The sequence below is a fragment of the Haemaphysalis longicornis genome, unplaced genomic scaffold (genome assembly GCF_048455015.1).
Source record: "Haemaphysalis longicornis isolate Haplotype H1 unplaced genomic scaffold, Haemaphysalis longicornis Haplotype H1 scaffold_29, whole genome shotgun sequence".
Classification (NCBI taxonomy): domain Eukaryota; kingdom Metazoa; phylum Arthropoda; class Arachnida; order Ixodida; family Ixodidae; genus Haemaphysalis; species Haemaphysalis longicornis.
Genome location: NW_027526331.1, coordinates 2963412 through 2980117, shown reverse-complemented (window position 1 = coordinate 2980117; position 16706 = coordinate 2963412). Strand labels below are relative to the sequence as shown.

At 46.6% G+C, this 16706-nt stretch overlaps 2 protein-coding genes across 2 annotated transcripts in view; both read left to right on the top strand.

The window, feature by feature from the left end:
- Positions 1 to 1604, top strand: part of LOC144173135 (phospholipid-transporting ATPase ABCA3-like) — a 29318-nt gene extending 27714 nt beyond the window's left edge. The window contains exons 9-10 of the mRNA XM_077701650.1: positions 55 to 314; positions 1410 to 1604. Of these exons, the coding sequence (XP_077557776.1) occupies positions 55 to 314; positions 1410 to 1604 (455 nt within the window). The remainder of the gene's footprint in view (positions 1 to 54; positions 315 to 1409) is intronic.
- A 189-nt stretch (positions 1605 to 1793) lies between these two features.
- LOC144173133 (uncharacterized) overlaps positions 1794 to 16706 on the top strand; it is a 57009-nt gene continuing 42096 nt past the window's right edge. Inside the window, exons 1-4 of the mRNA XM_077701649.1 lie at positions 1794 to 1922; positions 5131 to 5400; positions 11440 to 11593; positions 14344 to 14469. Of these exons, the coding sequence (XP_077557775.1) occupies positions 1794 to 1922; positions 5131 to 5400; positions 11440 to 11593; positions 14344 to 14469 (679 nt within the window). The remainder of the gene's footprint in view (positions 1923 to 5130; positions 5401 to 11439; positions 11594 to 14343; positions 14470 to 16706) is intronic.

Below are 16706 nucleotides of genomic sequence, written 5' to 3'. Positions count from 1 at the left end.
ACTAGTCTGTTCAGCGCATAAATCGCGAGATCTGCTTCCTTCGGGTGTCCGCAGAATCTCAACTGAAAGTTGTCACCAGTGCGACGGCGAACCAACCGTCCTCTGCCGCGGTCGTCCGCGCCCTGCTGAAGAAGCGGGCCATTCACGCGTGGCGCGAGAGGAGGATGCCTCTGTTCATCTGGGTGATCCCACCCTTGCTGCTGACGCTGCTCTTCGTCCTCGAGAACTTCGCGACGAGAGGAACGGGCAACGAAGTCGAGCGCACGGGAGACACGCTGCGCTACTCGTTCCCCGATGTGTTCATTTTCGCTACGGTGAGTATGCACTATAGTACCGCCCTGCAGGTGTTATGAATACGCTACGGCAAGAGTCAAACGGGCTTGTCAGCCGTGCAACTGCAGTGTCAATAATCAGGATTCAACTATACAGGCATTAAGTAGACCTGCCAGAGAAATACGCTCGACGATCGCCTAATCAATCGCTCAGTTGTGCAAAAACTGGCCTCGGAGCTTTGCTGAACGATGCGGTATCAATAGTTGGCAAGGCGTGCTCATCGAGAGCGCGCTGAAAAAGTAAAACCGAATTCCCATCTAGCAGGCGGGTTTAACTCTACCGTCAGAAGAAAAAAACGCATGCCAAACTGAAAATAACAAAAAAATGGTCATTATCATTTCTCAAGGTTGTACAGCTAGCTGTAGTGGGTAGTAGTGAGCGTCGCTAGTCGAGAGCAAACCGAGTAATTGTCATTTTAGTTCTATCTTGTCAGTTTGAAACCTTATTACGTAATTGGAAGCGCCTGTTGACGAGCGGGTTGCCTCGGTGTTGCGTGAGTTAGATGAACCCGACGCGTTTGTTGCTTGAAAGCGCCAGATGAACCATTGTCAAGAGGCCTTTTATTGCGCAAGCTACACTACGCTACCTCGGGCAGTCTTCGCATGGTGACTAGTTTTTCCCTTGGGCGCTAGAGGTCAAACCACACCCCCTTCCGTAAGAGCCTGGCACGGAGGAGCGGCCCGATGGCGGTGAGATAGGCGGCAGGGGAGAGATAAGCGAAGAGGGAAAGAAGACGTGCGGGGCACGTGGAGGAGGAAGGCGAGGAGGCCGCCGCCGCAGCTATAAGCGCGTGCCACGAAGGAAGGCCAGGATGCCACGTGCGGCGCAGAACCGTGTGCGATAGAGGAAGGCCAAAGAGGTTAAAAAAAATTTTTTTTAACCTCCTTGAGGAAGGCGAACGTTCATCTGTGGTCCCTCTTACAGCGGCGAGGCTTAAACAACGAAAAAGAGGAAAAACGCTACTGTTGCATACAGCTTCGCTACCTTTAAGTCTTACGCATTAGTGTGAGCTTCCTTCATTTTTTTTAATTGGCTGCAAGAAAGGATCCTAATCTCTGCGTATCGATATCCCACAGGGTTTTGTGCAGGCCGACACACAAGATTCCATCCTGAAGAATTACCTGGAGCCAATGTTCACCAATGATTTCGACATACTTCGCGTACCGAAGGAAGATGATATTAACACGTACCTGCTCGAGTACGCCGGGGACTCGCTTCGTAAATTTGTGTTCGACCTTCATTTTGGCGTGCAAATGACGACAAATGGGTGAGTGTTTAAACATAGGTAACGCTCCAGCTAGCCAGGATAGTGCTAGGATGCGCAACGTTGAGAGATGGGACTTCTTCGCTTCTGTTTTACCCACGTCCTTTCTCAACAACAAAACAAGAAACTAAGGCTGATAGGGTACCATGTCTGGCTGTTGTTTAGCAAGAATTCAATTGCGGCGGTAACATAGGGCATGGGGAAGGTGGACACAGATCTGCGCCACCCATCCGCTACCAACGAGCAAGAGAGGAACAGGGAACGACCGAGCACATGTGGAGAGGACTATAAGCTGATCCTAGAGCCTCCAGAGTCATCGGCTGTGGTGGCGCTGCGTTAGCAGTTTCTAAGGAGACGGGAAGTCAAAGCTGTGCCGGCTCGTTTCTTTCTCTCCGACCGCTCCGTCGTGCGGCTCCTGGACGTGTCGCATCACAGCTTCTTTAAGTTTTCAAATAGAGAGTGATGGGAGCGCCGAGCAAGAGTTGGTGACAAACAGGATGGACTAGTAATGGCGCTGGCGAAATGCTGATACTGGTGGACAAAAAAGGAGCGAGCGGCAGCCAATGCCGCTACTAAATCGAGGACACGTGACCACTTAAATGGTTGGCGCGCAAACCATGGTTAGAAGGGTGTGCGAGAGGTGTACGGGAAACGTTATGTTGTGGGCTTCTAACGCCGTAGCGAGGTATGCGCATCGCGGGCGCTCATGTTCGCGTTGGGGAGCGACTAGGTGCTTAGGTATTCGTAAGTTGCAACTACGGATATTGCAATAGGTATTTATTGGTGAGTGCTAGTCATTTCGCGAGAGCAGAGGAACGTCGTGCTTTAGACTGCTTTCTCTGTTTACGCGATGCGGGAGTTACGTGATCGCACATGATTCATCTCGTCATCACCTCATCCATGGCGTTTAAGGTGTTGGTTATGAGGTTATCACAACTTTTTCTCGTCTCCCGCTTCTTTCTGGCTACGTGCACGATCGGAAAAGATATCGTCACACCCCTGATTACTTAAAGGAGCCATGAAGAGAAACTACAACTTCGTTTAATCTGAACGAACTAGGATTCAGTATCTCACTCAGCTCCATTAGAGCCACAAAAGATGTTTTTTTAACGAAGAAAAAGCAAGAAGTATTTAAAAACTTTCAAATTTTGCGCCACAGTGACGTGTTATGAGCAAGAATGACGTCATACGGGCCAACAATAAAACATAATTTTCAGTGCGTTAACTGCGCGTTAGCATTCAAGTGATGCAGTCAAATGGAACTAGAGGCCCCATTACAGACGTCCAGTCATGTGTCGTTGCGACAGGTCAGTTAGGCGGCCGCCAATCGCACAAACAAGGTTCCGTGACGTCACAGAAAAGTTGCGGGAAATTGGCTAGGGGGTCGAGATTGCTTCACACATTTTCTTTAATATCTCCTTTATTTGTTCGAAGATTGCGATGATATTGGTATCATTGTTATCGGGACTAAGCAGTCTTTCTAATAATTCTAACTTGTATTTTGTCTTCATGGCTCCTTTAAGCTGCGTTTATACAAAATATTAATACGTCCTATGCATGGATCTGTCAGTACTGCCTGGGGCCACCACGAAGATTATGTAACTGATTTCATTGAAAGAGCAAATAATCGTAGCGCACGCCCCATTCTCGCTAAATTTTCTCAGATGTCAAGTCTAACATGTATGAAGACTACACCAAACGTCCGCCGACTTTCATATTGTAGGAAATTAGGAAACTCTGAAATTGGTGCTAGAAATATATCATTAGAATAACAAATAAAAATTAGAAGCATGGCACTGTGGTGTCGTGTCATTTCACGAGGAAAAACTATTTTTATACCACTTGAAAACTGCTGCAGACTCTGTTCTGACTACAAGTAGAGAAAAGCTGATTCCATTGATTGCACGACGGCACAAGCTAAGAGAAAGCGTTTTTCTGGCTCGAATTTTCTGAATCGCAGGCTCTCGGTTTGTTCAACTGCAATGTAAAACCCTGACAACTTGCATAGTTGTACCAATCTTTTTTGCTGTTTCATAGTGCGAAACAATGCACATTTAGGACAAAGTCGCACGAAAACAGAGCTGAAACCCAGTGTTATTCTGTTCTCTGGTCCGTGATCTTTTTAAAAGCGGAGCTGTTGAAGCTTTCGTTGACAAAAAACTGCGTTTGGCGAAGGGGAGAGGGGAAAATTCCATGCCAAGTACTCTGAGTGAAACTGGCGAGACGGACAGGAGCCAACGAGCAGGTGCGCTTCAAGAAGCAAAATGTGGTTAGGGCGGTCCTCGGAATCCAACACGTAAGCTTTACGCAGTGAAACCGGCAACCTAACCCCTGGACCACCCCCAAAATCTGAAGGGTGTGGGGTTAGCAGCTGCGGGGAACAATAACACGTGCAGCCAATTGGAAAGAAAAAAGTTGTGTTGGCACGCGCACTGCACAAAACTTACAATGAAAATATACCAGATAGGACGTTATTACAGCCGAGCGGGTTAATTTTTGAGTGGAAAACAAACCTAACAAGTTTAGGCTCCCATAGCGTGAAATTCTGTCCCATCTCGCCTTCAAAAGCCGCCTCGTTACGAGACGGGAAGGCAAATGCACACGCGGATTTGGGGTGTTGCACAAAAAACAATAAAAGACCGAAAAAATCGATAACACAACCTCTAAATTAGACCCAACAGGAAATGATTAAAAGAAAAGAGAAAAACCCGGGGAAAAAAACTGTTCCCGTGGACGGAATAAAACATGGGTCCCTCGCGTTATAAAACCTGCGTATATCCGATAGCGCTATCGTCGCAATCGAGGCGCACAGCATCTCCGCTGGGTTGGTAGCGTGGGCGCTGGCTTTGGGCTTTGGCTTAGTTGAAGTAGACTTTGGCTTCTGGGTTTGTCAGTTAGGATTTTGGACACTTTAAAGTGTGAATAGCGGACTTTGATTTGACTCAGTTTCTATGAAGGAAGCTTAGCTTTTTACCCATCTTTCTCTTCAGAAAGGGGCGGGCCTAAGAAAAGATAACTTAGAGCTAGTGAAGGGCACCAGTTCCGCTGTTTTCTAAGTATTCGAATCTCAATTGCGAAAATGGCCCAGTTTTCGTCGCCGGCCAAAAACGAAGCCACGTTTGGGGGCGTTCACACCATGTTCCTTGATTATCACCAGGCACGCAACATAATTTTCAGGTGTGGCAATTTATTTCCCAATTCTAATTACCATGAAAATGTAAAAAAATAAGCGCAAGGAAAAGAAATTTCGTTTTGCAGCTAAGACTTACCTGTGCATTGACAGGGCAATTCACTGCACGAGACAGTGAGAAACACCGTACACATTAAAAAAACCGCATGCGGAGCGCTTGTGCACGTCACTTCTTTGCTGTGTTCCCTGTTTGGGCTATTTCGTTTTGAAACGTAAGACTTGCCCAACTACAAAACTTGCTACAATGCAATGTAACGCTTTGTCAAAACCAAGTAGACCTCCAAAACACCACGATATACCGCACATTCTCCTTGGCAGGACTGTGTTGTGGTTCAATGGGCAGATTCAACACTCGGCCGTGCTGGCGACAACCCTGTTCAACAACGCTCGCCTGCGGAACGTGACCAACGTTGGCGATGCCACGTTTAGCTTCGACGTGTCCACGTTCGGGCTCGAGGCCCTTCCGCAGTTAGATTCGTGGAATCGCTACAGCAGCCACAACAAGTACTACCAGGTGCTGCCCGAGGTGCTCCGCTCCATCTTCTTCCCCCTCTGCTCGAGTCTCATGTGCTGCGCCTTCGTGCTCTTTCCCATCGCTGAGAGGGCGATGCAGGTGCGTGCAGGGGGCCACTGCGGGCGCCTCGCTTTGGAAAAGCTTGTTAAAAAGATGAAGGAAGCTCGCACTGATGCGTAAGACCTGAAGGTAGCGAAGCTGTACGCAACCTTCACGACGACTACGAAGGTTTAAAGCACAGTTTCATACCAATATACACTAAAGGGAAATCTGGCGCCACTATCTGGGGGAGGCGCGCTTCGGCGAACGTTCCGTCATGTACCGGGCTTGCACGTTCCACATTTCCTTGGCATGGCTCATGAACAGGCTGAAAAGTTGGCTCTGGCTGCAAAAAAAAGCAACCATATTAGTGTAAAGGTTCATCAAATTTGTTTTTTTACTATAAAATTGAACCTCCAAAAAGATTATTTTGCAGTGATTATGTAGAAGCTTCATGCACGAAGGACAAGAGAAAAGTGTTAGTTTTTTGTCGCTTTTGGCTTCGAGATAGAAAAGAAGCCATATGGCTAGCTAAGCCGAGTAGGCGAGGAACGTCGCTAGAGGCAATGGCGCCGCCCCCGGCGGCTCACTACTGCAGCGCAAGATTTCCCTGTAGTATATATTCGTATAAAACTCGATGGTTTAAACGGACAGACAACCGATTTTTGTCGCGTATATGCTCTCTATCACAAATGAAAGAGCATCCCTTGAAACACCTTAGCGCGACATGGTTTTGCTGATAACGCCCTAGAAATTTTTAAATCAAAATTTTTGGAACCGTGAGCCGTATGTGTCCTCCCAAAATAATGCTGGCAACTATGACATACAGAAGCGCGGCAACATACTTCTGCCTGCATGCGAGATGAAAACTGTATTTAAAAACTTGTCCCCAGCCTAAAAATAGTGAATTTAAGGCTTTTTTATTAATTGATGTGTTTTCTTATTCAGTAGTCCATTTTGCATGAAGGCGCCATCTGTAGGGATGAACGATATATGTAGAATGCTGGCTTCATGTTGTGGAGGTCGGCAGTTCGATTCTCCCCGGGCTTTTCCTTTTTTCTTTAAGCTGCCGTTGGCGTTTTTAGGAACTGAAAACGAATATTTCGCCAGAAGAAACGCCCCTGATTCAGGTATGATCGTCAAACAACGTACAACACAAGCAGGTAGCTCTTTCATTCGGTCTGTTTACTGAACGCTGCCGTTGATTCTGGACTGGGCATGGAAGTTCAGTTAGCCACACTGAGAGCAACGCTGTGGTGGCTAGCAACGCAGTGGCGGCGGCGGGTGGCATGTGTCTGAAATGTTCAAAATGTTTTAAAATAGATATACAATTTAAACTTATACCAATACTTGTGTTAAAAGGTTTTAAATAAGTGAATAAACGTTTCAGCTGTTTCAGTAGCTGCAGGCTTTGTAGGGCACGTGACTGGGGCACATATTGTAGTGTCAAGCTTCTACACTACGAACCGCCACCCTTCCGATTGAAAGTTTAGTGCCAAATTAGTTATTTCCACCACTTTGTTTATAAATTTCTTGTGGCTAACCCACTATGTAAAACGCTGGCTTTCATATGAGCCAGAGGACATATGCTCGACAAAAATCGGTCGTCTGTCCCATTAAGTCCACGATTACAGACCATTTGCTTCGTCTTCGCTGCGGCAACGACTGTTACTCCATCATTGTTGCTTATAAGTGTGAGCTTCCTTCCTTTTTTGGAAGTGATAATCATTGGACGTCACTTTGCGTGGGCGTGCGCACTAACGTTTCTTTCTTGTTCCGAGCAAGTGTTGCCACGAATACGCGAACGCTGTAGTTTCTTTTTTTCTTTTTTGCCACTCTCCCTAACTGGGTATGCTTGGCTTCACAAACGTGCGCTGGGGATGCAGGGCGGTCACCGTGAGGTACCCACACACGAGCGCTCGGCATTTTCTTGTTCTTTATACTTGCCGGGCGGTCGCCGCAATCTTGGCGGATCTCCCTAAGTGGGTATGCTTGGTTTGACGAACGTGCACAGGGGATGCCGGGCGGTCGCCGCGAGGCCCGCGCTCACGTGTGCGCACTAGGCAATTTCTTGCTAATTTTAACTGCGGACACAATAATGACGGTTTCCTAAACAGCTTCGCTGTTATAAACCAAACGTTCATGATTTCGTCAGACGCTTCAACGGGGCCGTGAAAGCAAAATACAACTTTGGTTCCGTAAAAAGACCAGTTTGTACTGCTAACAATGATAGCAGTTTTTTGCAAGCTTCGGAGAATTAATCAAGATAATAAGAAAATGTATGAAGCAGAGGTGACACCCTAGCTACTTTCCAGCGATTTCTCTGTGACGTCACTGGATCTTGTTTGTGTTATTGGAGGCCGCCAGCTGTTGTGCCAGAGCGGCCGGCCCAAATTCGTTGCACGGGGCGACGCGTCGACAGCGGGGCCCATTCACGCCTCGTTTTTGAACCCGGAATACGCCTTTCTAACAAAAGTGTGATTATTAAACATGTGCATAAGGAAATGAACTTCGTTGCTCGAAGAACAAAAAAGTCATTTATTCTTAAATTCTGCCTTATCCTGTGCTCTTAAGCTTAGCGTTACCCTTGTCGCGTGTTCGCGAAATTACCAAGTTGCAGCGGTGTTAATCAAAAGATTCTGCTCTTTCCTGTGTTTAATCAGATAAGGAAAAGCTAAATAAATCACCAATTATGTCACTAAAAAAACGTTTAAGAGACTTGCCGCGTAATATGCGGCTTTATGAGAACGTTGAATGGAGGTATAAACTGTCTCGTTGCTCTGCAGAAATAAAGTCCAGGAGGCGTAGGCCATGGTCTGAAATTGTAGGTCCACTTTACGCGCGTTTTAGAAAGAAACACGCTATAAAAAGTGAAAATATTTTTTTCAGAATTGGTGAAGCTATGGCGCCGCATTCACCAGTGTGCAGGGCTATGTTTCGCGGAGTGCTGTTCAACGGAGAAATTTTGTATAGTTGGTGATACGACTTCGAGATCGTAAAAAGCGCACTAGACGGGGACAGAAGAAGAGACAGTGACCCGGGACGAGCGCTAGACATCAACTCGGGCTGTATTGGCAAGAAAAGCAACATACAAATAAATGCGCAGCAACGCTAAAAAAGATACGGAAGGCACACCTTTCACACAGAATGTTATTGAAGCTGTAGATAGACTTTTTTGTGTGCAAAGCCAGAGACGGTGTGCTCACCCAGTCGTAATTTTGTTTGATAATACAAAACGCCTCGAAGATCTCTCTTTGCAGTTGCGTGCTAAAGCCGCGCAGGACGCGTGTTCCCCGAAAGTCAGGCGTGCAAGAGCACCGCCGGCAGTGATCTGCAAATGTCCTCCCACCGCCAATGAATTTAGCGCTGAGCGATGCTCTCTCAATCGTTCATTAATGCAGCGTCCGGTCTGTCTGACGTAGCATTTTCACAATCTAGTGGAATCCTGTACACCACACATATCTTACATCCCACCAAGCGTGTGGTGTGCTAAGTTGCGGAGCCAGCCTTTGCAGCTTCTTTGTTCACGATTTTGCACATCCGTGCCAGCTTGCCTGGCGCCGAAAAAAAAAAAACCATGGTGACGCGCCGTCCCGCCTCTGTTTTGAACCGGTGGGACAGGTTGTGTACGTGTGGCACGACCACATATCGCGCCTTATGGCGTTCAGGTTGATTCAGGCTTTCCTGGCTGCCTGAATTTGCATCATCGATTAAATTCACGAGCCTTTGACAAGGCACGTGATTCACGCGTGCCTGGACACACTCTGCGGTGCTAAGATTATAAAAGCTTTTTAGATATGTAGATGACTACCAGATTCTTTTGAAGAATGTGTGGGCTGAGTAGTCGTCTGAACTTGTGAACCAAATTCTAGGTGTTTTTAATTCATGTGGCAAAGGGCTCAAATTCACCTTTGAGTTACCTGAGGAAGGATGCCTTCAGTTCCTCGATATAAGCATCTTTTTCCATGAGGGTGAGGTGTGCTAAAGATACCACCCCCGTCCAAAAAACCAGTTCTTAACTACAATTTGGCCCATTCCAAGATTCTGAAAAGGTGTATCGCCAAAAACTGCATGCGCGCTGTTCTCAAAAAGCCCTGTGACCACCAAGTTGCATGTAGCCTTCAGCACCAAGCTCGACGCCTGTTCAATGCTAGTTTTTCGGCAGAATTGTTGGCTTCCACCAGCAGTGTCCCTGTCACTTTCCATGGTCACCTGGTTTCTTCTAACCCATATCTGGACGCCTGATCAAAGATGCAAATCCAGGGAGCCAGGCAAGCCTTAATAAACCTGAACGCCATAAGGCGCGGCCTGTGGCCGTGCCATACGTACAAAACCTGCCCCACTGGCTCAAAAAGTGGCAGGAAGGTGAAGGTACGGCACCATGGTTGCTTTATCGGCTCCAGGCAAGCTTGCACGTACGTGCAAAATTGTGAACAAAGAATCTGCAAAGGCTGGCTGCACAACTTAGCACACCAGTCTTTTGGTGGAATGTAAGAAACCTGTGATGTACAGGACTCCACTAGATTATAGAAAATGCTACGTCGGACAGACCGGACGCTTCATTAATGAACGATTGAGAGAGAATGGCGTAGCCGTGAATTCATTGTCGGTGGGAGGACATTTGACAGATGACTGCCAGCGGTGCTCTAGCCCGCCTGACTTTCAGGGAACACGCATCCTGCGCAGCTTTAGCACGCAACTGCAAAGAGAGATCTTCGAGGCGTTCTGTATTATCAAGCAAAATGACGATTGCGTGAGCACACCGTCTGTGGCTTTGCACACAAAAAAGCCTATCTACAGCTTCAATCACAATCTCTGTGAAAGCTGCGCCTTCCGTATCCGTTTTGGCATTTCAGTGGATTTATATGCATGTTGCCTTTATTCAATAAAGCCTCAGTTGATGTCTAGCGCTCGTCCAGTGTCACTGCCTCTTCTTCTGTCCCCATCTAGCGCGCTTTTTACGACGTCGAAGGCGAAGTGCTGGCATGTTTAACCGGTACCTATGCGTGTGAACGAAGTCGGTAATAATTATGAAATTTGTGATAATCATAATTAATTAGACAGAGTACACAAAATATAGTGCGAACCGACGTGATGTTACTGAGGTAGCCCGCGCAGGGGCCGTGTGCGGCACATAAAATTTTCTGTCCTGCGACTATAACAGGTGCACAAAACGTTTTGGACTGCCAACGGGGATCCAAAATAATAAAGTACAGGAGTAAAAGTGCGCAATGAATTCCTAATGGAGAATTCAGCAAATTTACTTTAGTGGCATTTTAAGAGACACAACGGGTGTTTGCACGGCGTATATGTTGTGTGTTCATGCAGAAACGTGTTGCGTAAATTAATAATCCGTAATTCAGTGATTCTTACAAATACTATCCCGTTCTCGGAAAGCTAATTATTGTGTACCGTTATAGGAGTGCGAAGATGGTTACGCGAAGTATGAATTTCCCATGCAAATATAAGCGCTCAATAGTTCTCTCCAGAACATTTGTACGGAGCTGAAGGCATTAAATATACCAAGAACGTGGAAGTGCAAGGGAGGTATTTTCGTATCGCTGAATACGCTTTAAAACGCACTCTTGGAGATTAATACCTTTTTTTCCAGGTAAAACATGTTCTTAAAAAGTCATGAGCTCTCTGCCCTCTGGTACAGACAATGTGAACACAAAAAAAGGCGCTGGTTAAATAGGGTGAATATAGTTATAATAATCCCAGCGTAATGCCCATATAGCAAGGCATACAATATCCCGGCCTAAATACGGTTAAATTTGGTTGTACGAAGTCGAGCACTCCGTAGCAGCAGAAAGGGCCCTTAGAAGTTAGAGGTTGTGGTGCGAGTTGTCCGAGGTGCATGCAAAAAAAAAGCAAACGTGGCGACGGCACCATGAAATATGGGGAACTTGCAGCCATGGGGAGGGTGTACATACGCACGTCGTAGGCGAGGCATTCGCATACTCGCATGTTACGAGAGTGAAACACGGTAGTTCGAAGCTGTAGCAGAGCGCGTATTCTATGTGGTTACCAGGGTAGCCGGTTGTCCATCTTGCCGCAGTACTGATTTTTAGAACTCTGCTCCACTTTCTGCGTGCGCAGGTAAAGCATCTCCACATGATCACCGGAGTCTCCCCGCTTTTGTACTGGCTAACAAACTTCGTCTTCGACTTTTCGTTCTACCTGGGCGCGGCGCTGTTTGTGCTGCCACCTGTGGTGTATTTCCAGTATGACGTGCTCACTAGCTCCGATATAAGTGAGTACTTCGCAAAAGACGTAGGAGTAACCCAGGGGTAAGCGAGTACATTTGTAAAAATAACCCAGTTCTTAAGAACGAGAAACAACCAAAAAGGAAAAGCAAGTTTTTTCCCTCTCATAACGACTTACACCGCAATGCTGATACCGCCCCCCCACGGAATTGTTTTTTGTGAGAAATGAAATAAAATAACAGAAAATAATCCCTGGAAATGTTAGCTGATCTTGCAATGTGGACGGCTTTTGAAGCTCATTATTGTGACGGCAGTCTATAAAAAAATTGACTTCCTACCCTTCCATGGGATACGTGGGGTGATGGGCGAATAAAAAGTACAGACCCACAGTAATAAATTATATCTTTGTTGCTGCTGTCACCGATGTAGGAATGTCACGCTCAGATATGAAAAGAATTCACCAGGCTTGTGCGCAAGCCATTTCCGAATCCGACAACTACCGCTACGTTAGCCTTATTATGGGAAATAGTATAGCGCGTTCAAACTACAACAGCATCAAAATTGCTGCGGATGCCGCCCCCTCTGTGTCTCTGAGCATCCTAACATTGAGGTTAGTCAAACATCTCAAGTAAGCAATATTTGGTTGCTACAATGTAGCGCTTTCTTGCAACGTGTCTTCTTAACTTTGCACCAGATATTTGCAGCCGGGGAATTCACAAAGCTTCCAAAACTGCGGGCTGCTGACGGTTGGTTCGGGCTGTCCGGTAATCGGGCTTTATTACGTTGTCTGCCCATGTCGAGCGGTGAGGTTTAAACACGCGCCCATAATCTCTCAGGTAACCCAGCACGTCGGCAGGATCCTGGAAAAGCCTACATACGTACCTCAGTGTAAATCCACCAAACAGAAGCGTGCACTCGAAAATAATGCCGCAGAATGTAGTAGTCACACACCTTTATTTGGGAAACGTTTCAAACTGTTAAGATTGAGGTCCAGGGAAGCCGATGGGCCCTGCGAGATCCTGTAGAAGGATCCCAGTGTTGAAATTATGCTTAGATTCAGGGTATGAGATTTAACGCGCCGAAGCTACAACCGGGCTATGAGGCGCGCCGTAGTGGATAGCTCTGGATTAATTTTGACCACCTGGGCATGCTTAATCTCCACCGAAATTGCAACCCATGTGCGTTTTAGCTTTTCGCTTCCGTCAGAAAAGCAGCCACCGCGGCTGAGATCAAACCCGCGTCCTAGAAGCACAGCGCCTTAGCCAATGCGCCACTACGGCGGGCATCAATTGTGTTGCTAATGCAAAAAAAAAGTCTGCAAAAAGTTGCAGAATATGGGATGCGATAAATAGGTTAGGACTACGAGGGTGATACAGATTAAAAGCTTATATTCTGGACTGTGAAATCACACTTCGGCATTCTGAGCGAGAATATCCGTAAACCTAGTCTACTCCAGCCGAAAAAGAATGCATGAAGCACTGGTGTAATCGGAACAATTGCAAGTGTAGATGTTGCGATACTGCGCGCCGGATGGCATCTCTGTCTCAGGTTGATCCCCGCTGACAAGTTGGCTACGCCTGCCCTTGACAATAAATATGCTTTGATATGATGTGCCGTAGTCACCTAGTTTTATCGCGTAGGTAATTAAACAGTGATTTCAATATTTTTAAACACATACAGCAGTTCTTAATCGTCCACAACACGGAATAATAATTGATGGGGGTCGCAAAGTGGTTCCTGTAGTATAGTCGTACTTGTGTAGCAGGGCCGAATTATTCTCAGTTCCCTTTCAAATCCGTGATTATGACGTACTTGTCCACATTTAATGTAAACTTGTTCCTTTCCGGTGATACTTGTGAGATGCCTTGGAGAGCGCAAGAAATTAAGCGAGAGGTACTTCGTCAGAATTGCAACCTCACGGCCGCTGTCGCCTACTGCACTCAATTTACGTGGAATACAAATATCAAGAATAAAATAATAGCAACCGAGAATTTTATTCTCTTTCTCTTCGGTCGCTTCCGGTGTATTGCAAGCAATACTGCTATCTTAAAATCTAGAAGATCAGCGATCCTTCTGATCAGAATGTTTGTTAGTACCACCGTTCAGAACACAAGTACCGAGGGATGTTCGGGCAGTTTTCAAACGTTGACTTTCGTCAAATTCTGGATCCCTTAGCTTTAGTTTGAAGTAAGAAAAGATGAAAGAGAATCCGTACTGTGCACTTCGTGGTGGGAACTTCAACGAAGAATGACAGCAATGTTAAACGGAGGAATGTAAAGGGAGGACTGCACATCGTGGCCATGCTTCTGCTTCCACTCGGACGCAAAGCCCCTTCGACTTTCTCCGCGTACTCGCTAAGCCATGCTCTTCATTACCACCCCCGGTCGAGTATTTTTCATTTTTCTTATTTGTAAGTCCCTCAAGATGGGACTTATTTGTAAGATGGTTCAAATTTCCTCCCTAACAAAAGCTCTGATGTTTCAGTTCGGCATGTGTTCTTTTTTTGTTGTTGTTGTAAATATTTCCCAAAAAAATAAGTTCATAATTGTCTACATACATGGACGGAAATTCTATGCTTCTTTAAACGTTCTGCTGCGTACAGATGGTAGAATTTTGTATTGTTTATCGGTGTTATAACAAGCGAAAAGTGTTCTACACATTTTCGGGGATGCGTTAAAGGGAGTTACAACCACGATGGCTGTGTAGAGCGCACATCCTTACTGTGGCACATTTTGACTGTGGAGTACTGGTCAGACATAATTGTGAAAGGTTCTCAAACCTGTTTCTTTTTTCACAGAACTAATCTTCGCACTCAACTGTCTCCACGGCTACGCTGCTCTACCAGTCATCTATGTTTTCTCCTTCATGTTCAACAATCCGGGCGTTGGTTTCTCGACACTTGCGGTCTGGACGTTCATAATATGTGAGTCCCCGAAGCTTTTGTTTGCTGCTCCTGTTGTCAGACTATGAAGTTGGTGGCGGGTGCTGGTTGGTGCATCTGGGTACAATACAGTTTATGCTGCATGGTGACCGTTTCGTCGTGACGCTTTCTCTTTCTATAATCGATAGGTAGTTATTGTGCGCATATGGCATAATTGCTTACTTTATTTTCAATGTCTCCTATCATGTACCGTACATAAAGGAATGGGGATAAGCTATAGGGACATAATGTGGCCTGCCACGTGGTGCAGCATAAGATGAGCGTACTATTTGCACCATCAGCAATAGGCGAGTTGCACAGTATGTCCCCGTTAAAGTCATCCTTGCTTGACGATGCGAATGCAGGTGTATGCTTGGTTATATTAACAGAAAAATATATAAGGGACACAAAAGGTAAAGAAAGGTGATGACAATGAGAAGGCATATGCGCGTTCCCTAACTGGACATCCAAGCTTTCGCTATCACTATGTGACAAGAAGTGCCGAAGTGTGCTCGTAATTTTTTATTAAGAGTCGGTTTGCTCGCTCAAAAAATATTGTAACGCGCATGACATCGGTACATGGATAGGTTCTCATTCCCAGTATGCACAAGCGTGAGTAGTAATTTCAGATTCAACGTGAACAAATGTTTCAAGGGTATTGGGAAATGGCCGCAGCGTTTTTGAACCCTTGTAATGGCTTGTAGATGCTGCGCCTCTCTGTATTATCAGAGGAAGACAGCGCAGGTGGCACAAGGACAAAAAATTCACCCCACCTCCCCGAAGGGAATCGTGAGGAAATGCGAATGCATTTCTTTTGCGCGAGAGTGCGCGGAATTTATAATTAATGAGGAGACGGTGATTTGTAGCGTAACCATTTATTTAACACTTGTTTGTGTTGTCGTTGTACTTGACGGCCACGATCACTGTCTTGTGGTCGGTAAAGTGCACAGTCAAAGGGTCTTTGAGAAGCATGCGGGCGTGGGAGAGTAGGGCGAGCGTCGAGAGGAGAAGCACGGAAGCACCGCGCTACCCTCGCCTACACTCTCCCACACACGCGGGAGCTCCGGCGAGCTCCCGCGATGCGAGCGCCCTCACACACCCGAGCGCGCTCTTCCTCTCCACTCACTCGCCGCTGAACCGCCCGCACCACCTGCTCCGGTTGCTAGGGGAGAGGAGGAGCGCGCGCGCTCGCAGCTGTTGCTATGGGAGAGGGGGTGAGAGCGGAGAGATAACACCTGCGGGCGCGTGGACGCCGCACGGCGCCTGACATGGCTCGACTAAGAAATGCATTCGCATTTAAAAGATGACTAGACACACACGAACGCTGGGACCAACAGTATATTCAAAACTCTCACACACGCGCACGCGCACGCACACACACACACACACACACACACACACGCACACGCACACACACATGTGCGCGCACGCGCGCACACAGCAAACGAACATTTATTGGGAGGGGTGGGTCAAGGCCGCATGGGAGAACGGGGGAAAGTGAATTCGAGGGCATCAATAATGACCTAACATGGAGCAGTCATGGACGAACTACCACAATGCTGATAAAGACTCTGCGAGACGGCCTTGGGCGGATGCCTCATTTGTATATATATCCCCTTCACCCCGAGTAGTCCGAATTGCGCTGGCTGCCACCCCCAAGCACAGGAAACAACAATACCTAACATAAATAGCCCAGAAAGTGAAGGGGAAAATCGCCCCGCCGGTAGCGTAGTGGTTATCGCACCAGACCGGTATTCTGGAGGTCGTGGGTTCGGATCCCACCTGGCGGGCATTTTTTCTTCACTTTCTTTCTTTCCAAATTCTTAATCTGTTTCAATGATCTACCACATCCTCCCCTTTGCTTTCCGAGGTTTTCTCGACTGCCAACCCTTATTTCTGTGTTATTTTCAACGAGCCCCTCATTTCCTATTCTGATTCGCTATATATATATATATATATATATATATATATATATATATATATATATATATAGTAACAAAGATTGTGAGCTGTGCCAGCTGCGCTGTCTTCCCCTGATAATCTTCACCCAACACGCCCAAATATCCGCCTCAGTGCGTTTCATCTCTGTGTTGTATTATTCAGTGAATATTTTTGTCACGCAACGACCGGCATCGGACTGAAACAATTCGTTCAGTTCTAAATCACGGTCTTGGCAAAGGGTTCCAACGGTATTACGGCGCCTTCTTCCTCACGGAAATGTTGGACTTGTTTTGCCGTCC